Source organism: Alligator mississippiensis, chromosome 4 (assembly GCF_030867095.1).
Source record: "Alligator mississippiensis isolate rAllMis1 chromosome 4, rAllMis1, whole genome shotgun sequence".
Classification (NCBI taxonomy): domain Eukaryota; kingdom Metazoa; phylum Chordata; order Crocodylia; family Alligatoridae; genus Alligator; species Alligator mississippiensis.
Genome location: NC_081827.1, coordinates 153969654 through 153993962, shown reverse-complemented (window position 1 = coordinate 153993962; position 24309 = coordinate 153969654). Strand labels below are relative to the sequence as shown.

General features: G+C 44.3%; 1 protein-coding gene across 1 annotated transcript in view; it reads right to left on the bottom strand.

The window, feature by feature from the left end:
• The window catches only part of CLCN1 (chloride voltage-gated channel 1), a 73824-nt gene that overhangs the window by 7393 nt on the left and 42122 nt on the right, over positions 1-24309 (bottom strand). Inside the window, exons 7-19 of the mRNA XM_059726249.1 lie at positions 23649-23727; positions 23110-23235; positions 17529-17613; positions 14625-14726; positions 11726-11810; positions 11058-11207; positions 6010-6079; positions 5057-5167; positions 4665-4878; positions 3891-4024; positions 2488-2714; positions 2248-2353; positions 196-284 (exon numbers count right to left, since the gene is read on the bottom strand). Coding sequence (XP_059582232.1) covers positions 196-284; positions 2248-2353; positions 2488-2714; positions 3891-4024; positions 4665-4878; positions 5057-5167; positions 6010-6079; positions 11058-11207; positions 11726-11810; positions 14625-14726; positions 17529-17613; positions 23110-23235; positions 23649-23727 — 1578 coding nt within the window. The remainder of the gene's footprint in view (positions 1-195; positions 285-2247; positions 2354-2487; positions 2715-3890; positions 4025-4664; positions 4879-5056; positions 5168-6009; positions 6080-11057; positions 11208-11725; positions 11811-14624; positions 14727-17528; positions 17614-23109; positions 23236-23648; positions 23728-24309) is intronic.

The window sequence follows — 24309 nt, the reverse complement described above, 5'->3', positions numbered from 1 at the left end:
TGTGCCACAGCCATGGTCTCCTGGGTGTGCAGTGGGTAATCCTTAATCTTCTATCAAGAACTCACTATCTTTTTGTCAATTTTCCCGTTAGTCATTAGGACCTGTGCAGGGAGGGTGCAGGGAGCTTATTAAATCTTGGTTTAGATTACATTCCCTTCTTCTTTGATGTGTTACTGGGCACCATGACATCCTAACCTGGGCAGTGCTTTCCATCTCAGGTGAATGGCTGAAATTGCACAAAAGCTGCTGGATCAGTTGCTGGAAACTCCAGAATCTCCTGGCTTCTGGAAGAGAATGGAACAAAGAGGAGAAAAAAATAGAACAAGTGATGGACAAAAACACAAGACCTTCATGCTTATCTCATCTAAGTTGATTCAAGGAGTTGTACAAGGGCCACATTAAGTGTTAGTTCAACCAATCACAACCCAGCGTTCAGTTGTGAACAGACTAATCCACATACTATCCCATACATAGTCGGGAGAAATAAACTTTAACAAAACAGCCTTGGAGGATGGCTATCTAATAAGTTTGAACAGGAACCACAGGTAACAGAAACAGCGACCCAGTTATATCAAAGGCCATGCTACAAGGCCATAGAGAAAAGGATGTGGCACCAGAAAACGGATTTTTACAGGAAGGTGATTAATTCAGAATGGTGGGTGAGGATAACGAATCTGAGGGCATTAGCCTGAACGGTGAAAAAGCAAAGTGGGACTATGGGGAGATCACTGTAGCTGACATAGGAACATAATTAGAGTAGCTAGGGCAGAAAGGGAAGAATGGGATCCAGAGAGGGTGTCAAAGATTGCAGCAGATGCATTTTTCAACACCCTAAATATGAGGATAAAAGAGTCAAGGATGGTACCAAGGATTATAGTGCTGGGAGTGAGCATCATTATAAAATAATTGTCAATGATGGAGACCATGGGATGTGAGGGAGATGAAGCGATGAGGTTTGCTATTGATATTCAGTGTTCAAGCTAATGGTAGGACATTGAGAAGACAGGCCAGAGTCAAACAGTGGAAGGTGTGATTTATAGAATAGAAATTAGACAGGGGTCCTCTGTGCTCCCTCACCTCTTTCACCAGTCACTTCAGGGTGGCTCTTTGCATCCCCTTCTGCAGGGCTTTTACTTGCCTAATGTAAAATACCTTAAACAATGCCCCCTCCCCTCTGATTTTCTTGGCATGACTATTCATCAGAGTAGTAGACCTTCCCCTTTTGGTGAGCAGAGGAATTAACCAGTACACTGCTCGACAACTATGCCTGGCCTCCAGCAGGCTTTATTGCATCTCAGAAACACTGACCCACATTGGTTATGCCACAGAAAGGAGAGTGTTGTACTTAATATTACACTTTGCAGCTCCTTTCTAGTATTTGGGAGCCTGAAAGAACTTCTCTCTTTGGTCACCCATAGAGTCTGGCTATCATCAGGATCTCAGTGAAGCTCAGAAAGCACATCCAGAAAATATAACCAGGGGCTGCATAAAGATTAGGCACATGAGTGGAGCTGGGAAAGCTCAACTCACTTGATTGCAAATAGTTTGAGAGGACAGGGAATAAAATGATACATTAATGTCTGTCCCTCCTATTTGCACAAGCTGACATGATGAAGATGTGAATATGTGTAAAGAAGCTATTTGATTTCTGGAGATGGCATGAAGTCTAAGCTGCTCTGGGTGGTGGGGCATTTTAATTAGAGCAGTTTCTGGAGAGCCATTCTATATAAAACACCACAGCATCACTTGTGCTAAAAATATGTGTTTAAAAATATGTGTTTAAAAATAGCTGTGGGATACTTTAACTAAAGCTCATTTGATGAGCTTTAGCTAAAGTGCCTCCGTGGCCATTTTGAAATGGAGGGGAGCTTAATATACATAACCCTGCAGTGATGATAAAGCACTCTAATTAGAATACAAAGCAGACTCAATTAATGAAGTCTGGTCTGATGAGGGCATCTATAGGCAGTCCAAGTTACTAATGAAGGAAGTATATCTATATCAAGCATAGATTTTTCTCAGGCAGAACAATTCTGGATGGGTGACTGATGGGGGCACCTTCCCTGCTGTATGTGGTACAGGTTGCAGGAGACATTAGTGAGAAACTATATGCTCTGCATGTATTACTCTGGTGATGAGATATGTTGCAGAGAACAGCTTAGACACGATCCCCTTACTGGAAAGACATCAAAGCCATTAAGGCTTATAAGCACTGGCATTTCTGAGGCAGGCTGGAGGTCATCATACCCGGGGGTTCCTGGAGTCCTGGGGTTTCTGGTATTCGTTTATGAAGAGTCACTGGGCCATTGGGTTTCTCAGAGTGACTGGGAGCAGTTGTGGGCTGCTGAGACAGCTGCAAAGGACAAGTAAAGAACACAGGATTCAGCCCATTTAGCTCCCTTCATTCCTTTTCCTCATGTCTCATTGCTCGTTCTGACCCTCCTTCACCTCCCCATCCATTTCTCACTCTCTCTCCTCTTCTCATACCTCAGTCTTTTCCTCTTCATCCTCATCCTCATCCACAAAAGCAAATGATTCACGCTTCCATTTGGGCATGGCCATCCACTGGCTTTTGCTGCTGCCATCATAGGGTGCCTCAGTCAGCTTCTGCTGCATCTCCTTGGCGAGATGCAAACGCCGCTCTGGGCTGATGTGTCTTTGGAGAAGGGCCTGCAGCTCCGACCGTTCCACTGAACCCAACAAGATCATGGACTCTGCAAGAGGAAATGACATGGGTCATGACACCTTGTGGATCAGCATGCCTTCCATGAACCGAAGGCAGAGCTCCGGTGGTGGGGGCTGAGCCCCTTCATAAGGTAAGAGCCCCCTGTAAGACTTGAAAATCATAACTTGGGGAGGTCTCCAATCAGACTGCTCCTTCACTTAGGTGGATTTGTTAATCAATGAACTGGTTTAATTCTTTTTGCAGACACTTCCCCACCCCACCCCATCCCAAGAGTCAAAGTATAATTTGAATCCTGGACACATTACCTCTCTAGATCCCAAAGGTGGTATGTCTGTGTCTGGGTGCACACCCCCAATACATACCAGGTCAAGACCCTTCCAAATCACTCCTGACTTCTTCCCATTACCCAAGAGATATTTGCATATAAGATCCTTGCCAAATACTTGCAATTCCTTCCACAGGCCTGAATTCCTGTTAGGTCCCCTTTAGCCAACAACAGTTCAGAACCAGACTCCCTCCTTCTTCCTTCCCACAATGTGGGTTCCTGCTGCCAAACTTTGTCCCTCCTTTTCCTTTTCCATATGCCTTCCTCAGCCACTCACCATGCATTTCTCAAGCATAGAAAGCTATCCATCTTGTAACACTCACCTCTCTAAAGTGCTTAATCCCAAATTTCATCTCTCCCAGCCCCGTATCTTAGATCCCTTCTACAACAGCCTAGTCCAGGAGAATCACAGGAGGTGACACTAGCCAGTAAAAGCAATATGAGTCAGTTCAGGAGCTAGAGAGCAAAACTGGGTCTGTCTGTGTGCAGCAGCCTAAGTAGAGAATCCTTTCTACATTTAGAGAGACAGGATCTGGCTGCCACAACATAAATATACCTTTAAATTCCATTTCAACCTAAACAGAGTGCTAATCGTTCTCCAAATCCAAAAAAACCTCAAGGCGCTAGTGAATACTGCTGTGCCCATATTGATAAGAAGTATTATCACTCCCACTGTGGATGTGAGGAAACTGAGGCACCAAGTGGTCTTAAACAATATCAGTGATTACACAGCAAAATCAGCAGCCAAGGTAGGGTCAGAACACATTTCTGGGTCCAAGGTCTAAAATCCTAGCTATAGAACAACGCTGGCTCTTCTAAGCCACACTTCCCGATGCCAGGAGGGCTTCAGGAGGGGTCAGTTTCCCCATAGTGCTTTACCTGGTGAATCCACAAGAGGTAAGGTCTTAACAGTAGTGGTTTGTAGCAGAGTCTGGAGGTCTCGGTATGTACAGTTGGATGAGATGAATTTCACATCACAGACCATAATATCCTCAACAAAGATATTGTATTTGCTGGAGTTTAGCAGACAATAAAGACAGGAGTCAGCGCAATATTTAAAAATGCCTAACAGAAATATTTCCCAAATAGGCAAGCAAAACAGCCCCTTTGAATAATCAGATTAATATATTCTAGTGAGAACAACTACAGGAGAAATGAACATTTTCAAACCTTTCAGGAATCAGAAAGGTGAGTGGGGAAATCATTTGCAATCAAACATAGCATTTCACTTTCTAGATTTTTTAAGTTATTAATTGTTTCAAATATAATTTAAATATATTTCTAAATGACATGTCATTTCAAATAAAATGTCAAAAGGTTTAATTTAGAGGATTTTTAATTCAAGAGTTTGGTTTTTTTCAAATTTGGTGGCTTTTTTCAACAGAAACAATTTGGTAAATTGACACAAATTCACAAACTATTTCAGTTGATGAGAATCTGCATTTGCAGTGGAAACATGCCCCAGCTCCATATGTAACCCTGTATTTCATCATTTTCCTCTTCTTGTTTCTCATCCTCATCCCGCTCTTTTTCTGTAGGTCACGTCCCTCATTCCTCTCTGTTTCTTTCTGACCTGTCCTATTTTCCAGTTTTCCATTGACAGTTTCCCACTCTCTTCTGTCTTATTTCCCATCTCCCCCAGTGGTACTACACCTTATGTGATTCCAGCCCAGGTCTGGCAGGTAGGGCAGCTTCTTCACCTGGATGATACTGTCATAGAGACTGGGCTGCAAACTCTGGGCCACCATGTTGGCAAGGATGACAGCCACCATCATAGGCAAGATGTGAGAGATCTGACCTGTTAGCTCAAAGCAAATCACTGCAGTGGAGACGGTATGGCTCACTGCTCCTGTCAGAGCTGCTGCACCTTTCACAGGGGTGGTAAACAAAGAGTAAAGGAAAGACAGTATCAGATGGACCATAGAGTTAATGGAGGTGAAAACAGAAGATGGCTGCAGAAGAAAGAAAGAAAGAAAGAAAGAAAGAAAGAAAGAAAGAAAGAAAGAAAGAAAGAAAGAAAGAAAGAAAGAAGTTTCCATACTCACCAATGACTGCATACCCCCCAGGTAATATTTTATAAACAAGTCCATCAAAAAGGATTCCATCTGGAAAGAGTGATGCCATAATTTCACCAACAAGACGTCCAAAAGCTGCACCTGAACAGCATCACAAAAGACCACTAGTTAACACCTATAAACCCAAAATGTCCATGCTCCTTGAGGCAAGGAATTTGTCATGTCTATGCTGTGTAAAGTTGTGTGGGAAGATACTAATGGTGTTTATGCTAAAACAAAAAAAATTACATTAAGATGGAGTCAAGGTTGAACGTATGTATCAGCAACAAAAGGGTGAACATAATCAGAGAGACTGTGCAATTATCCCCAAATAAAACCTTACAAACTGAAGAAATTAGGGTAAAAGTTATAGCCTGAAGAAACCCAAATGTTTTTAAAGCCCCAAAATGCAACTAGGACACCCTCAGCACACTGTAGTCATGCAATGATGATCAAGGCACATTAATGTTTGTGGTCCCTGACAGGATGAAACTCAGTTTTAAAGACCTGGCTACCCAAACCATCTATGTCCAGACCCCAACATGTTTTGAGTTCTTTTACAGGTAACTTTAACTGGATTTCCTGAGCTTGCATTCCTGTATTTTACTGTAACCTGCCAATAAGAATTATCAAATTTAAGAACACCTTCATCTAGATTTGTCTTGGAATTAAAAAAAAAAATCAGTAATCACATATCTGTTACCTTCCATCAGTCAGGAGCTACTAATAATCTTAGCTAAGGTTGCAACATACTTGTTTAAGTGAAGGATAAAGGTTGCTTTCTTGTAGCTAGGTCCTCAGGGAGAAAAAGTGGCCTATTGCTAATATATATTAAAGGAGTTCTTTAACTCAACAGGAAGGGTCCTGATATTTTTGGAGTGGAAGGGCCAGGTTTAAAGTCCCATCTCCTCTCTGAAAAGCCTCAGAGAACAGCTAAAACTCACCCAGCACAAAAACAGGCATGAAGCCTCCACATGGTATTGGCATGGTAGTAGCGATGACAGACATCCAGAACTAGGACAGAGGAACATGGAGTTATCATTAGTGTGTTGCTGTAGCATCTCCAGCTGCCCTGCCACACTTTCCATCCTGCCATTTCCTCTATCTAGAATCTGTAATCTCAAGAGCAGCAAGGAATGTGGGGAGCATAAAAAAGGGAGAAAGGCAGGAGTCATGCAACCCATCACATTCCAAAAAGCAGATGCTTTCCCAGTGACTGCTTTGCTGATGGGGAAGTTCATTCACAAAGAGAAGGAACAAATGTTGACCACTAATTTCCTGTCAACCCCAAAAATGAGGAGTTCCCCATCTTTCCTGATAGTTTTGTTTATTCCTTAAACAGAATAAGTCATAAAATCTTGGGCAGAGTCACAACCAATTATTACACTTGTAGCAGGAACACCCAGAACTAGGTCTTAGGTAATTTCACAGAGTCTTCTTAGGAGAAGATCAGCCTTGCACATGTCTTGAAGGCCAAAAGGCTTATCCTTTGTTAAATCAACAGGATGAGTGGCTCCAGAGTGAAACCTGGGCGTGTCTACACGAAAAGCTACATCACCGTAATGATGAACCACGTCAACTCATTGCTATGGCAACGTAGCATCAGCAGGCACAAAGCGTGATGCCCCTGCTACTGTGCAGTAGCAATAAGCTGCTGTGCATTAACTCATTGCTACTGCACAGTAGGTTTGGAAACAACCTGTGCAGCACCAGGACTGTGCAGTACTGGCAGTTACTAAAGCAAGTACTAAATGACTGCGCTGTAACAACTGCACAGTCGAGTGCAAGCGTAGTGTTATGTCTCAGCTCTGTGTTCATGGGGAACAGTGGCACAGGACAGTCTGTCTGACTCACAAAGAATTCCCCTCTCCCCTCCCCTCCTCTACCTAAACAAAACTGATTAAGATGCAGTGGGAGACACACCTAAAACCCTCCAGATAAGGGTGACAAGAGTGAAACAACTGCCCTAGGTCTCATTTGCATCTGAGATGGAACCAGATGACCATTCATTTACATGAGAGATGGAGAACAGAAAGCCTGAAGCAGAGACTGCTGTGAATTCTGGGATCAGAGAAGCAGGGGAGCATTGCATGATGGAGAATCTGTGCTCCAAATGCTAATCAACCCACATTTACACACACCCAGCTCAGCATTTATCAGACCAGTTCTAGTCTGGATTTACAAAGGACTTCCCCCCCAACACACACATACCTCTAAGTTTAATAGGCATCTCAGGCCGTCCATTCCCCGGTCCCACTATGGGAGGCCTATTTAAACTTGATTGACTAAAACTCGGTTGCCAGGTTAGGGAATGCTGAGGCAAAGAGACCGAGTTGGAGGGGGCATGGGCAACATTTGACCAATGGTAAAGAGGTTCATAACAGTGTCCAGCCCGTTGGAGTCCTCACCACAAGTGTTGTCATACTTTTCCTGAGACGACTGGTGGAAGTCCTCTCCACAAAAAGTTATGAATAGCCCAATAATTGCCTTAAGTCTGTTAAAAGACTATAGTAAGATCTGGAAAAGTCATGCTAAGCTGAGGCTTGTTCATAACAAATAAAAATCCAAAACCCTGATGCTGAAAGCTATCGTTTCTGAAAAAACCATGAGATAGCCCATCAATATATCTGCTATCCATAGGAATTTCAAGCTGGCTCCCAAGTGTCTGGTTACTCCCTAATCTTATGTGTTTCCTGATTATCAATCAGTTTCTTGAGATGTTCCAAACCAGATAACCCCTTGTCAAGAGAAAAGACAATGATTTACACTATTGAGGATGCTTCAAAGAAGCTGAACTGAGGGTATAAAAATCTGTAAAAAAGCAGCAGTGTGTGCGCTTCAAGAAGAAAAAACCTCTCTGATACCATCCACTGCTCTTCTCGAGAGGCTGGAGGAAACATATCGTCTCCCTTCAAGGATTGTGCTACGAACTTTACCTGTCAGTTTTGCAACCCGAGTACTCTAGGCATAAATTTCTAAACCTGAACTGTATTAGTTAAGCTTGAGCTAAGTGTCCCCAAATACTTAGTGAAACCAGGGTAGTATTGTAATTGCTTGTGTTTGTTTTTCCTTTGCATGTCTATTACTATTAGTACCATTATATATTTCATATACTTAGCAATAAATAACTTTTATAGTCAAACTGGTAGTAACTGGGTATATTTTTCCTTTTCTACTTCTCTTTCCTCCTGTGCTCTGCAGCAACGCTTCTTTTACCTAAGCTAAAGATCCCTGTGAAGCCCCAAAATACTGTGGGGTCTGCTCATCAAGGGGCTAAAGATTGGGACGTGCTGAGTTTGAAACACATAAGGGGCTCAGCTTGTACAGGCTGATTGACCCAGTTTGACTCAGACGTGCCCTTATGAACTGAATGCTGGCCCATGAGGGTGTCAGCTGGACACCCAGCCGGATTCAGAGGTATTCTGTTCACCTGTGTGCTTGTGTCTGACTGCAGTTTATTGTTGCTCTGATGAACTGATTCTTGGCATATGAGGGTGTCAGCCTGTCCATGCTGATCAGCCCGGCCGGGTCAGGCATGTCACATTCATCTGTGCGTGTTTGTGTATATGACTGATTTGGTGACCGGAGGAACCCAGCCCCATTGGAACTGAGTCCTGCAGGATAGCTCCATTGGGGGTGAGGACTTGCAGAAGAGAGAGATATAGCTCTGTATAGAAACGCAAGTAACACAAGCAGCACATTGACAGAATTACCAAGACCCTAGAAATGTATCCCTAATAAATGAGCACACCCCAAGGTAATGGGCAAATCTGGTAACAGTAGACGCGCCCCCCTATGACCTCGCCATTGTGAATTTACAGCAAGGACTGTGAGCAGAAGAAAGGAGCAATACTGCTGTGATGAGGCGAAAATACTCTCTCTCAGGTATCCATGATCCAGCCAACTGAGAACAATATTTAAATTTCTGCCTAAGAAACCTGGAAATGAGTTTACTTTTCAGAGAGCACATATGACATGCTCTACATAGCTGCAGTAGCTGGATAGGCCCTGACAGAGTAGTTGGAATAAAATTAGTCATAATTCTTTTACACTTTATGCCCTAAATGGTAGGGAACTTTATTCCCTGTGTAACTGCATTTTGGAGCACTGATGCAATTGGCTATTTTCTCCTGTGGCAAAAGAGAATAGCTCTGTGTGTGTACCAGCCCTCCCACCTTTTAACCAAATAGCCTGCTGTTTAGAATAATTGCCTAGGGAGTAGGAAAGCAGAGTAAGAGAGACGAACTTGTCTCTCAGCAAAGTACTGCTACCACCAAGCCACTGGCTAGGCCCTACTGTAACTTGTCTCCAGCATACCTTGCATTAAATTAAACAGCAGTGAGAAAGTTTCTGCCCTTTATTCATATAAACTGCAATAGGATTTAGCCCAAAGTGAATAGATCCAGGAATTCCAGAACCTAGAGATCTTCAAGAGAAGACTGGATAGTGATCTTGCTGGGGTCACCTTACCCCAGTTGTCTTTCCTGCCTAGCACAGGGGCCTGGACCCAATGATCTTCCCAGGTCCCTTCCAGCCTTACAATCTATGAATCTATGTGACCTCTCACATCCAGTGGTATAGGTATATTCCAAAGATGGATGACCTTTGCCCCCTAGCAGTGCCTGGGACAGCCCTTTGTCTATTCTAGTACTAGGGACTGGATTACTTCTGGGCTGGCCCTATAATCTGAAGAGCTGCAACAGTGGAGTACAACCAGGTTGGTCCCCTTTGCCCTAAACTGTACCATATTCAGCCCAGCTGCAGTTAAGAACTTGGACCACAGTACAGTGCAGTGGAGAATCAGACTTGATCACTGTCCAGACCATAGTAAGGGCAGGCTCTTTATTATGGAACCTATTCCACTCTAACACAAGCCAACAGTAAAATGTATGCCCTGACAGTTGCAGTTTCTCAGAGCATTGCGTTTCTTAAAACTGCAGCTTCTCAAAGCTTTTCACTGGACAACAGAGGGACATAGGGCAGATATTCCACATGGCCCGGTCTCTCTGTTTAAATAAATATGGCTACAGAACATGCTAGGCCAGCATTACTAAAGAACCTTTTGCTCTCTGTCTGACAGATATAAGAACAATCTGCCCAGGGTGGGCATCAAACATTGCTGATCATTTCTAAAAAAGGGCATGTGGATGCCTAATGCTAAGTTGTCTCTGCCATCTCTCTCCTTCCCCCTAAAAAAAGTAAATTATTTCCTCTTCTTCTCCTCTTCTCACTCATGCATTGGTTACATAGATGAACTTCTCAGTCTGAACTGTTGTAACTTCCATAAGACTTTCTGGTACATGTCTGCCTTATCTTTGCATATTTTGCTTTAATTTGGTAATCTGCCAGTGTCATAGATAGCTCTCTGCAAGTTTCCGTAACACTTGAGCCTGTTGTAGCTCATGCTAAACTGAGCCTAAGAAGTACCAACCAAATTTCTGTATTATAGAAAAATCTGGTGCCTCAAACCATATATAAACAATGCTTGGAAATATCCTTAGTAGTTTCCAACCTTACACTTAACATCAAATACACACCAAGAAGCATGCTTGCTAGGAGATTTCCTAGGCCTCCAAGAAGAGGCCACTGGGTCAAACAGCAAATATAGATTATCCAAAGTAAAAAATGCCCCGATTTAAGGAAGAAACTATACTCCAGTCTTTATTATAAGCTACTTGACAGTGATCAGTAGAAGGGTCTCAGTCTGTGGGGGGCAAGAATAAAGACAAGAAGGTCAGGGTGAAGGGAATAATTTCTCAGTTCCAGAAAAATATTCCCCAGTGATGCATGTAAAATCCAAGCATCAAAATTATTCCTCCTCTCAGCAGATAGACCTCAAACTCTCCCTAATGATAATTATTTGTAGCCTCTACATAGAACATTTTTCTAGGTTGATTTCAAAGCATTTTACAAAGGAAGTCAGTATCAAGAGCTGCCATTCTGAATGGAAGGGAGGCATACATCCAGATTAGGAAAGGGGTGGGCTTTCTACCTTCATGAGGAAGAAGAGCAGGATGATGATGAAGACACTGACGTTGGGGTGAATCCAGACGGCAGATTTCCCTAAAACCTGTGGGTCCCCTGTGTACTTTACCCAAGTGTAGTTGTCAAATAAGGAGCTGATGGCCTCCCTCGGCATCAACTGCAAAGATAAAAGGCAAGAAAACAGTGATGTTCAAGAGATTAAACTGGGTCAGTGCTACACTCAGGTTGCCCACCAGAGATAGGATGGGGTCCTTATGTTTCTTCCTGCTTGAAAATGTTCATCTAGATCAGGGGTTGACAACATACAGATCCAGCCTACCAAGCTATTGGATCCAGTCTACAATGCTCAAGGCCACTTGCATACTGGGAGTTAATTTTTTCACGTTAAACTGCTTATACCTGCCTGAAGCAGAGTGTGAAAACCAAGAATTAGACTACATAACCTTTGAGGTCCCTCCAACCCTGTGATTTTATTATTATTCAAAGAACAATCTCTTTCCAGGCTCATAAGAGTTCAAAGGCCTTGAACGTTTCTCACTACTTCCCATTAAGGAAGGGGAAACCCTTCTCCCAGGGTGTATGCTCATTGGGCTGAAGGGTGAAGAGAACATTAAATGCATTCATTTTTTCTCAGAATTACACATTTACAGCTTTATAACTATATGTCCCACTTACCTCTCCTGCCATGAATTGCCCAAACCCTGGAGGGAAGGTCACAGTTGCTATAAGAAAGGTTATAACTCCCGGGTATAGCAGGCGGCTGGAAAAAAATGTTTAAAAACTATATCACATTCACTTTTTTCAGCCCTACTGCCTTGGGCTGTGACTCTGTTGGGTCATAGATGGGCCTGAGGCATGCTTGCAAACTAATTACCAACAAAATCAGAGTCAATTGCTAGAGAGACTCCAGTAGCTAACTAATTGCTAGGGTAGAAATGAAGTGTTTTCTCCCTCTTGAATCCGCACTACTCCCAATACCTATATTACAGGTGTGGTGCTAAGTGGAAGTCTATTACCTGAGGTATCTTTTGGATGAAGTGTAAGATCTGAAGCATTAACATTTTTGGCAGCAAATATTATTTAAATGAAAGATATTGTTTTATTCACCAAACTCTTTTTCTGAATTCTTCCCATGCCACTTTTAAGTTCAAACACAAATAATTGGGCTCAATACAGTGGTTATTGTACGAAATGTTTTGGCTTATGTTATGAAGGAGGTTATACTAGGCAACCTAATGATCTCTTTGGGTCATATAGCCAATGAATCTATGCTTTCACTTATACAGTAATTTTCCCATTTCTCAGCATCTGGTCTGCTTTTACATTCACTTTGTTGCATTTTGGACTGTTCTCATTGTACCCCAGGGATAGGCTCCATAATAAGGACTGAGAAATCTGCTGCTCATCATAAATACAGTTCTTTTGATTTTTCCTTGAACTGGAAATTTCTTCTTGTTCAAATCTACAAGATGCTAGGACTTAAGGGCACTCTGTCTCACACAGTTAGGCCCTTCAAAATGTTAAGAGATGGCAAAATACTTTATATATTCTTATTGGGCCACTATACACTGAAAATTAATATGCTGCAAAAAGACCTTTTTTCTCTATGTCGATAATAACAGCATGCCATTTATTAGAAGGGGAAAGTGCTGTAAAATACTATGGGTTTTTTTTAACTATTTACTACATGTCCTTTTCATATTGTCTTAGCTGGGGCAATAAACCCAAGGAACCAGTTCCCCTCTCTTTACTTTCAGATTCATTGTTGATCCTCAACAATGCAGTATTTCCAACTATTTACTTGTTGTTGCTCTTTTTTTTTAATGTTTAATATGGAAATATTTCTGTTAGGTCAAATTTAAATTGACATTTTCTCTTTCAGAGATCTTAAAACAAGAAAACTATGCCTCTGAAGAAGAAATTGTTTTGGATGACCTCCTGAGGTCCATTCCAGCTCTATTTTTGTATGTTTTTGTGATTATTGATTTTTTATTTTAAGAACATTTCCTGTCTAATCAATTATATTTTCCCTTCCTAATAAAAATGGCAGGGAAACATGAACATCTCTCTTCCAGACCAAGATTGTGAAAAAGAAAATCCAGCTCAGAAAAAAATGTTTGCTTGTGGATAAAAATATCTTCACCTGAAATAAACTCCTTGGGACAGATTCTGAGATCTTTACTAAGTATGAGATTACATGTTACAATTAGACCACATAAAGAGCAATTAAACCTTGAATTATCACACATTAAGGCTCATTAACAAATGCTAAGTGCCCTCTAGGCATTTTAAAATTGTGCCACTTTGGACGAGGATTATTTTTGAGATGCGCTACCTAGCTCAACTCAAGTTAACCTCTGGATGTTCAATTAAGATAAAACCACACTTTTGTGGTCCTCCACTATCCCAGGATTTTACAGTTCTAGACAGGTGGCTAGAAACAGCTGCACAGCAAATGCGTGGGGAGGGTGAATGGGGAAGAAGGGAAAAGGGAAGGAGGATGGTGGGCAGGAGTGGAGTGGGAGGGGAAAGCTGCCAGGCTGTCATGTCCTTCACCCCCCCAGATCACCTTTCAACCCCCTATCAGCCTCCAATCATCCCAACACCCCCCAGTTGCCTCTCACACCCCTGGATCACTGCTTGACACATCAATCCCACCCACCCTACAGCCCCAGTCACTCCCCCCCGCTCCTCCATGCTGGGATTACTACTCTGCCATGCTAATCAGCCCAGGAGAAGTGGTGGCAACAAGGGAAGGAAGGTCCTCCTCCCTGCCTGCTCCCAGGCTCCCTACAAACCCCACTACCCCTCCATGCTTGAATGCAGCCCCACCTGGGTCCCACTGCTGCCTAACATCTCCTTTTGACCCCCACCCCTCCCTCCTGCTCCCCTTTGAGCCCCAGGGCCCAGCAGGGGCTGGATCTGGGTGCACGGGATCAGTGTGGACTGCAGGCTACAGGGAGCCTGGGAGCAGACAGAAAGGGGGAACCCTCCCTGCCCTCTCTGTCACCACTGCCACTCTTGGGCTGATTGGGACAGCGATCCAAATGGCTAAAAAAGTCAGGGTGACAATCTGGATGTACAGCAGCTGATCAAAGGGTAGAGAGGCTGATTCAGGTGCTAGTGGGGTGGGGTGGGGGGGGGGGCAATTGGGGGGCCAGAGGATGATTGGGGTGGTCAGAGGGCAATCCAAGTGGCGGAGGGTTCCTTCCCCCAGCCCCCAGCCTATATTGTGGCTAGGGAGCTGACAAGCAGGACAGAAAGGAGCAGACTCATCAGCTTCTAGCCACGCCCCTGCTCACCAGTCCTCTAGCAGCAGGTCTGATCAGTGCACATTAGAGAAGATATTTAACCTTAATGTGTGACTGCTCACAGCACATGCTAACATCAATTAACATTCTTTAGAGTTGGCATATGCTAATTGTAATGTGTACTCTCACCCTAATATTGACTAGCACCGAACTTCACAAAAAGTCCAGCTGGATTCCACGAGACCAGCTGGTCCTATCCACAATGAAGAAGGGTTTCAGACTGTAGCCTCTACAAGAGAGTATTGATATTCAAGCACACTCACTATTTGGTGAGAAACTGGCTTAAAGTCTTATGTCGCCGGACACACAAAACCACTTGGCGATTGAGGTAAACAAAAAATGCTCCAAGGAACCCACAGCAGATCCTATGGTGAAAGAAAGACATTAAAAATAAAAATAAATGATGAGAAGTAAAATAAACACCACACACATTTTATCAATCAGGGAATAAAATCTAAAGGATTTTTCACACAGAATTATTCACCTAGCCTTTTACATGGAAACAAGTGGGTAGAAACAATCTGTTCCTAAAGCTGCCTAAGCCATTTGCTACAGTCACTGGGGGCTATGGCAAAGGAAGACAAACCTATTTGGACTCTTTTCTCTCTCAGTTTATATTTTAACCATTCTAAAAGGGGAACTATACCCCCAGAAAAACAGAACATGATTGCATAAATCTCTTTTCTGCTTTTCTTTTGGATTTCATGATCTACAGAATAATTTACCTAACCAAAAAGTGCAGCAAGCTGTATGAACAGGTCTTAGCCTGCATACTCAGGACCAAAGACCACTGTTTTAGCATAATCGAAAAACATCTCATTCACCCAGTGAAATTGAAGAACAAAACATTTAAACCTGGTAAAAGGAAACATTGTTTTACGCAGCACATACTCTGGTTGGGGAATTAATTGCAGTGTGCACAGATATCAGTATCTTAAAGATATTCTTGAAAATCCTGAAAAAATTCCATTCATTTATCACTCCATTTATTTACAAAGCAGACAGATTTTTCATTTTTTGAATTTCCTTTGTAAAATGTTATAATCAGTCCTTCAAGATATTGACTTTTTCTTTAAAAATGGAAATGCTTCCAAAAAAATCGTATTTTGAAAAATTCCTACCATAATCCTGGACTGACCAATCAAAATTGGCAATGGGAAAAACAAAAACCGAATGCATCTCTAACCAGCAAAACAAAAAATAACCAGTGGGCATAACTGACTACACAGATTCATCTGTCTATTGTGGAATATCCTGGCATACTGCATAAGACCTCACAACCACACAGAAAATGACAACTGTCCAATAAAACCAGCAAAGACCAAAAAAAACAGCTGGCAAGATTTTAATTTACAATTTTTGTCAGCAATTATTAAAAAAAATATGGAAAAAAACTAATTAGGAAATTTTCACAAAAACACATTTTATAAAATAAGGATATTTTTCAATGACAAATATTTTATGTAAAAATATTGGCCAGCTGTTTTTACTCAAGAAAAGGCATTTTGCAGACAAGCCTTTAGCTAAGTTTTTAAATATTTTCTGTAACTGTCCACAAAGAAAATGTATTCACTATTGCTAATCCCAAGCACTCCAAATGCATGTCAGGCTGCCAATATCATGAGATTGTTTTTAAAAAAAATACTTTTTATTGCATGAAGAAGATAAGAAAATGTTGTTTGTATTTGGCTTCTTATTTTGGTGCCTTTAAGATGAATCAAGGGCAGGTTTTAAGCTACAGTCACTGGAAACTTACTTTTTTCAACAGAACATGGAATTCCCATGTAATTGTTTTATTTCATGTGCTTGCATGGAAATACCAAACATCAGTGAACTAGTGATAAAACAGTAAGAATCTGCAATACTTTTGTTAATTTGCCACTGATAATATCTATAGAAAATAGCTTGAATACCTTAAGGTAAACTTCAGATGAAAGCTCTTTCTATTCTAGGTAAATTTCTACCCCCTTCCCTCCAATGGAGTGTGGATGCTCTTGAGCAGTTTTATAAATTTTAAATTTATCACCTCAAGAGTGAAAATTCTGTTGACCTATGCTCCTTAGACTGGTCTGAAGGACAGAAAATACGCTAACTGGAGAGATAGTAAGAGAAAGGAATTTGCTGTCAATGGGATGGAGGGAATGCATTGCTAAATAATCAAAAGGATTAGACAGGCTCAACAAAAAGCCCCTTATCTTTTTCTTTCTCTGTTTTTTTGTAAGGTATGCCCATCACTGTAGCATCTAAGGCCACCTCTCACCCCCTGAAGTGTTTTTAATGGTGTACATTTCCTAGCAGAGGTGAAGTGCTAGAGAAATGCAGAGCTACAATCTGAGACTGCTCAAAAGCCAAAAAGACACTGTGTTTTTAAAGCTGCTGAGTTTAAAAGCCAATTTTCCCTTGGATTCATCCAAGGTCAGTGAATAAGTGGAAGTTTGCAATGGGACTTTTAGGAGAAGGAGAAAAATTGGATGGCAGGACTTAGCAAATTCCTTAATGACTTAGGAGCATGTTGACCTTCAGTGGCATGGGCAACTGGTGCCTCCTGAGTCAGGGGGGCCACTTGCCCCACAGTGGCTAGTCAGCAACTGGGAGGGTCCCCCCCCATGGCCGATCACACCAAACAGCGGTGGGGGGAAGGTCCAGAGGTGCACCTGGAAGTGCCAGTGGCACTTCTCCTGGCACCCCCACTCCCTGGCTGGCATTCTTGGTGGGGGGGACACCAGCACTCCCGCCTGCCCCCCTATCTGTCACCTAAGCAGAGAATGCTGCTGTCAGGGGGTGCATCAGCACTCTCAGGGGGCACGCATGCACCCCCCATGTACCTCCTACGTGTCACCACTGTTCAGCGGGCTAGGCATGCTGAAAATATCACTTGAGTTCTGTGTAGCCCTAGAACAAATTTGGGTGCAACCTCCTAAAAAAAGTGAAGAAGCTGAGCTGAATATCTGCTTTGTTGGACCCGGAGCTCAGGTCAGACCCTGTGAACACTAGAAAAATCAGACTGGGTTTCCATGCTCACACAAAACATCACTATATCCGAAACCTGAACCTTACAGAGAGTGAAATAGTCTAAAGAGGCCTTACTTTAGATTTTATGCAAGGACTTGCAGAGCTAACTTGACATACTTTTAGCGTTGCAATTAGTCGAGTCCCTGTAGACTTACCCTATTACAGCAAAGGCTGGCAGCTCTTGCAGGTCAAAGGGGAAATCCATGCGAAAGTTAGTTCTAAACAGGGCTGTAATGGTGACTGCATGAGAAAGAGAGACAGCAAGAGAAGAAGAGAAGAGAAAGCAGGGGTAAGAAACACTGAATGGGGTGGAGGCTGTGTGGGAATAGTACCCTATATAATTATAGGTTGAATGGCAGTGGTCTCAGAGAATTAAGGGAGTGGAAACAGCCCTATCTATGGTATTTCATGCATTTTGTGTGCATCATTTTGCAAAATCAATGTTCTTTTAATGTGGCTTTTTAAATGGAAGTTTATTCACTTTCAGCCTTACACCCAGTGTCTCATTTTTTGCTTGGAATAGTTTATTGTCAGAAGATTATTTTTTTTTGTTCTCATTCTACTTGCCATATCTTAGTCAGACTCTGAAAGATAATATTCTTAAGGCCAGTCTTGGTTCATATCACTAGGGATCTTCCTAGTCACACACTGATAAGATCACCTCATGGGAACAAAACTGAGATCCTCTCTGGGAGCTACTTTTATACAGTTCTTCTAAGCCAGGGTAGGCAACCTCTTCTGGCTGTGGGCTGCACTGACCCACCCTGGGTCAGAAAAGGGTGGGAAAGCAGGTGCTAGGACCCAGGCACTGCTGCCACTTGTCTCCATGTCAGCATGGGGAGAGCACCCACAGCTCAAGCCTCCTGCTGCCAAATGCCACCAAAGCCCCATGCTCACAGGCCAGATCCACTGGTTCCACTGGCTGCTGACACCTGTTCTAAGAAGTACAGAGGTAATGATCAGTCTCAGAAATCAGAGACAGCAGAAACAAACTAACTAGCTTCAGTCTTATCCACCCAACCCTTTCTTGCCCATCTGCTCCCCCGCTTGCCCCATTTGACTATGTTCAGCACTAGTTTCAAAAGACTCAGACAAGAAGGTTTCTCCTCTTACCTCATTCTGGGAGAATAAACCTTGACCTCCCACAACATAGGTCATTGCCTAACCACTACAGCACAGATCAGGCAGGACTGAGAGTACTTTCCTGCTGAGGCCACTAGGCAAGGAAAAGCATCATGCAGAGAAGAAGAACAAGCAACAGGGTGCCTGACTCTGTGGCTCAGGAAGGTGAATGCTGCCTTAGAAAGGGAGAAGTGATCTCTTGCTCTTACTATTGTTTGTGTATTTTGTATTACAGTCATTGGGAAATCAGCATACACAGCCCTGGAGACAGACAGCAAGCTTCTTTCTATGGTACTCCTCCTGTTTTGAAACTCCCTCCCTGTGAGTCTAGAATACAGACCCTGAGAACACTATGAGGAAAAGCTTTGTCATTACTGTACTACTTCATGTTGACCAGACCTCTGGGAAGACATGACCCATGATCCTCAGCAGGAAGCAGTGCATGCCTACGTCTGTGCAAAAGGAAAAGACATCCTGGTGGATTGGTTATAGTACAGCACGAGACCTCTGACTTTCTTTTCAGACAAAAGAAAAACCCACATGTGTACAATACTCAACACTGCCCAGCACATGCTGTCTTGTGGGATCATATACATTTTGACATTTAAAACCTTCCAATGACTCATGCATCCCCTGCTGGGCAGTCCCAAACAGGAGGAAGGACTCCCCAGAATCCTCCTAAGCAAAAATTCCTCATGGTCCTCTGGCTCACTGTCATCACTATTGTCATACAACTCCAGGATCCCCCCAAAGTTGGTGATGAAGCACAAGTTGATGGAGTAATAATCCAAGAGCTTGTAATGAGTGTATGTCACTTGACAGGCACCCATAATACTGCAACTAAGAGGGGAGCAAAAGGAGCCCCAGCCCCAGACAGTGACTTAGACGGGGTGCCAGAATGGTGCCCCCAGATTTTGCCATGGCAAAGACAGCCCTTTCCCACACAGTTGGAGGAGATAGGAAGGAGCAAGCTGGAGAAGCAGAGATACCCAGGGCAGGTAAGACCACCCTTCTTATCCCCTTTCTCCTCCCCCCCCCCCCCCCTTCCTAGATGCAGGGGAGTTTTTTTCCAGAATGCATGGACAAAACTCCCCTGCATTAGTTATGCCTCTGGACACCCAAGACCCAACTGGGGTCATGAGCTCTCTGATATTGCACCTCTAGGACCTTTGTCTTGGCCTTGCAACAGCCAGTCACAATTGTGCCATGAACTGCCATCTCTGTTATGTTTTATGTGTACACAACTTGTTTCTGTAGAGTCTTCCTGAGGGACTACTGGCTGCTCTCTTCACCCCAGGTGGAAATGAGGTCCATGACCTTCGCTCACTTCCAGTTAGTGGAGTGTTTTGTGGCCACATATGTTCTGGGATGAAAGTAATTCATATAATAGGTGACTCGGTGCTCAAGAGATTTTCAGCTGCACTCCAGAAGCCACGTTTCCAGGATGATGGTCCCGAAAATTATGGCTGTGGCTTGTCTGTCAATCTAGCTTTAAAAGGTGGGGTCATAATCAAGGCAAGGCCCGTGACTCCAGGGTAGTAAAGTTGGCAGTAAGTCATAAACGGGCTCCCTCAGGAAGGTTGGGGAAAGAAAGCACAGCACTGTGGGATGTTGGTGCAATGGCATTCTGGCAAGAAGAACACAACCTGAACTGCTTAGAAAGGCAATCTGCCTTCTCAGCAGGGCCATCTGGCTCCAAAGCAACACTAGCTACAAGCACAGAGCTGGCTGGCTGACTATATAAGCACAGGCCCTCCATTTGGGCTCTGGGTGCTCAAGGCTTCACACCCTGAAGCAGCTCAGGCACCCTGTTGTGGCCTCGACACACTCCTTTTACAGCCACTTCCAAACCACCAATCTAAACTATAACAAAAGGGTCAGCCCTCTGGCTGCAACATAAACTCTCCCTGCACTGGGTCCCAAACATCCTATACTGGCATGGAAGACACCTGTGCACGACTTCTTTTATTCTGGAGAAGCTGCTGCACATCAGCTTCTACCTGGCTCTTGACAAAATGGGACCATGATCCAATGGCAAGGAAACCAAGACAGCTGGGAATCTTGACAGAATGGGACCTTGATCCAAGGGCAAGGAAACCAAGACAACGGGAATCTTGTTCTGCTGCAGCCTTCATCTGCCTTTCCAGCTCTTGACACTCTAACATCTTCTTCCACCTGCTCTGCCGTTGAGGACTTGTAGACCCATAGCTGGAGGCTAGGCAGGCTTATTATAGTGGTGACCTGTACTCACCATGTCACAGCACCATTCAAGGATATATGTGGCTTTTCAGGAGGGAAACTATTGCCATCTGCTCTTCTCACCACATCCTGATGGTGCTGCCGCTGCTTGGTCCGTGACTGTTTATTCGCCAGAATGACCCCTGCTTATTTCACAGCTAACCTTCCCTGAAGGTCATTCTACTGTTCATCACCTGTGGATGTGCTGGGTAGCAGTACAGCTGTTCCCCACAGCCAAAACATCCACCAGCTTGCTGGCTGGGCTACAAGATTAACTTGCACTGGGATGTATTCTTCTGCAAATCTTCCATGTCTTACTGGCAGCCCCCAGGGTAGTTCTGCTGTCAGGCCATGAACTTCTCTGTAGCCTTATTGGTCCACAGCTCTTTCCTAGGCAGCCTGTATAGTCAGACTGACCATTTGGGCACAGGCACTGGCTTTATGTGCTTCCTAAGCCCCATCCCATCCTGGAAAGTGACTCTCCAGCCACCCACAGGAGTTCCCACTCTGGGCCTGATGACCAAGTTGCTTTCAGGACAGTTGACTGCTGCTACCCTGCTGGCTTAGCAGTGTCCTTATTGCTCAAGCAGGGTTCTTCCCTGCTGTACCACTGTTGGACAGCTAGCCCTGCAGTAGGCGCACACAGCCTATGAGTCCCTTGCGGCGTATTTCTCTGCAGCCTGTCCATAACATGACATTTCCTCCCTATCTGGGGATATCCCTGTTGCTGCCTTTGCCTGGATTTTAATGGACAGTTAGTTACCATAGTTCTGATCCAACTTGGCACCCAGAGCAGGTTGGAGACGGGTGCCAAGGGCTTGGCACCCAAGAGGGGCTAGCCAAAGCCCAACAGGGCAAAACTGGAGCTGGAGCCCAGAAATTGGATCCAACACAATGTATCCTGAGCTAAACAGCCCAGTAAGAGAAGGCAAAGATGCCAAGTGGGCCAAGAGCCCTACAAGGGACTGATCAATACCATCTGCGAGGCATGGGGTGGGGTGTAGGGTCAGATGGAGCCACATAATTGGTGCTTAAGGCTTATAGGTACTGGAGCATGGATGGGCACGGAGTGCTCATGCTGCTTAAGGGCAAGATCTAGGCTGGTGGTCTTCAGGAGGGACCTGCTGGCTATTGGACAGAGTAAGGCTCTTGAACTGTCAAGGCAACTTCCCTTTCTATCTAATAAGTACATCTAGGTGTAGTGGCCAAGGAGTGGAGGGTACCTTGAAGGCAGAACAGGGCATGGTTTATGGGGCCACCAGGAGGCATCATGGCCGTCCCTGGCACTCGACCCTGTTACCCTGACACAGAGCCAGGCAATCTAGCACAGCAATGGTAGGGCACTGCTTCCTGGTCTGCTTCCCAGTTACCCCCAGTCTCTCCGCGGACCCCCTGATGACCTACAGTGGCACCCCAGGATTCCATGGAACAGTCTGAAAAGCACTGGTTCATGCCAATTCTGCTGAGCTATAGTGTAGCACAGGGGTTGTCAACCGGGGGTACACATACCCCTAGAAGTACTTAGACAGGTCATGGGTGGGTACATGCAGGCAGGCAGGCAGGGATGGGGTGCGTCCTGGGGCCCAGCAGCAGCATCTCCCCTGGCACATTCACATACTTTGTTTCTTACCCAGAGGTGGGAGAGGGGCATGTCGGCTGCCACCAGCCCCATGTGGTAGCTCCCTGCCCTCCACCTCAGCTTGCTTCCTGTGCCCGCTCCCAGGAGTGGGAGTGGGGGAGCAGTGCCCCTCTGTGGGCTGCACACATGCTGGATGGATGGGGCACCCACCTGGTGGCATGGTATTGCATGGCTCTTGGGGCAGTGGGACCAGGGTGCAGAGTCCAGCCTGCAGCAGCAGCTGCCTCCACTCCATGAACTGGAGATCTGGGGGGCATGAACCCCCCCCCCGCCCCGGGTCTCTGCCAAGGTGTGCAGTGGTGGGAGCCACCCCCAAAATGAACCACTCTCTTGGCTCCATCCCGTACTCTGCCCTGGGTGTGCAGCGCCTGCCCCTGCCCTTGCCTCAGCCCTACTCCCTCCCTCACCACAGGGGGCCTCAATCTGCCCCCTCCCCCACCCCTTAAAAACAAGAAAAAATATAAAGGGGTACACTTGTTGAAAACCCCTGGTGTAGCACTTATACATTTCATTTGATTCCATTTTTAAGATACCTGAAGCACTAACAACATTACATCTGTCTATGCCTGTGTCCTCATTGTCCCCTTCTTTTCTTTGTCATTGCTTCAGGCACACAAGTAGGATAATAGACAAGATTTCACAAATCCTAGTATTTCTTGTCTTAGAAGATGTAGGGGATATACTTTAATAAAGTTGTCTAGGCACTACATACTGAGAGGTCACAGTTTTTATCTTACCTGCATCCTTATTCCAGACAGCAAGGACTCGGAAAATGAATGCACTGAAAGTGGCAGCAAAAAAACCGCGCCAGTAATTACGAACAGCAAAGTAAGTGGATGTGACCTCAATGCTGAAAAGGACCCCTAGAGAAAAAAGAGATATTGTCAGCTGGACTACTGCCATATCACCTATCATAGGTGCCTCCCCATAAATTGTAGCACCCTTCCCTGCCATCAGTTGCTGATAGTACCATCATGTTTGGGTCAAAAAAAGTTTGCAAACAGGACAGAGTTAAGACAATGGCAGAAGCATGAGGGCAGAATTCAGACAGCATCCCTTTCTCACTCCAGGAGAGTATATCCCCGCAGGGTTGAAAATAAAGGCAGTTCATATGAAAACCATCACGAACAGTTACTAAAGCAAAGTTTTTTTGTCAGAGAGAGATTCCAGGCTAAGAATAGTGTTGGGAAAGAAGTTGGGGGGAGGGGGGGAAAGAACAGTGTTGGGCATGAGGGCTTGTAGAACCCAAGAATAGAGAAAGTCAGCAACCACTTGCCTCCCAGTGGTGTTCCAAAGCAGCAGCCGACCCCCACAGCGCAACCCACCGTCAGGACATCCGTGTAATAATATGGCTGCTACTAGTAGAAGAGATGGAAGAGGCAGACAGACAAAGAAAAGGAGGGAAGAGAAAGGAGAGTGAGTGATAGAATTAAAAGCTGGTGTTACAGATTGTTTCCAAATCCCCTTCATCCAACCAAGGGTTTTGCATATCCATTCTCCCTTTCTCACCCCTTCCTCCTGGATACAAAAATTAAAAAGGGATGACATAAAACAGGGACTGAATCAAGGCATATACATAATAGGTTAAAACTGATTTAACCTTTATTCACCTAAGTCCTATTTATGTAGTCACAAAACTGCAATTCTGGGCACGTTCACAGAGTTTAGATATTATTTTCACTTGTGTGACTATGCTTGCCCTATGCTTCCTTTCTGAGCATGCATAAGAAACTGCATTGTAGCCATGCTGGCTTCAGGGCAGAACAGAATCATCCAGGCCTCAAGAGGCAAGGGTTTTTGTGATATCTGCTGGTCAACTTCTGCCTGAACTTGCCCAACATCTCTCACAGCAATACAGTTGGTCCAAGAAAAGATAACACAAAAACGCCCTTGTCTTTTGTACATTTCCTGGATCATCACACCTACAACAACAGTCC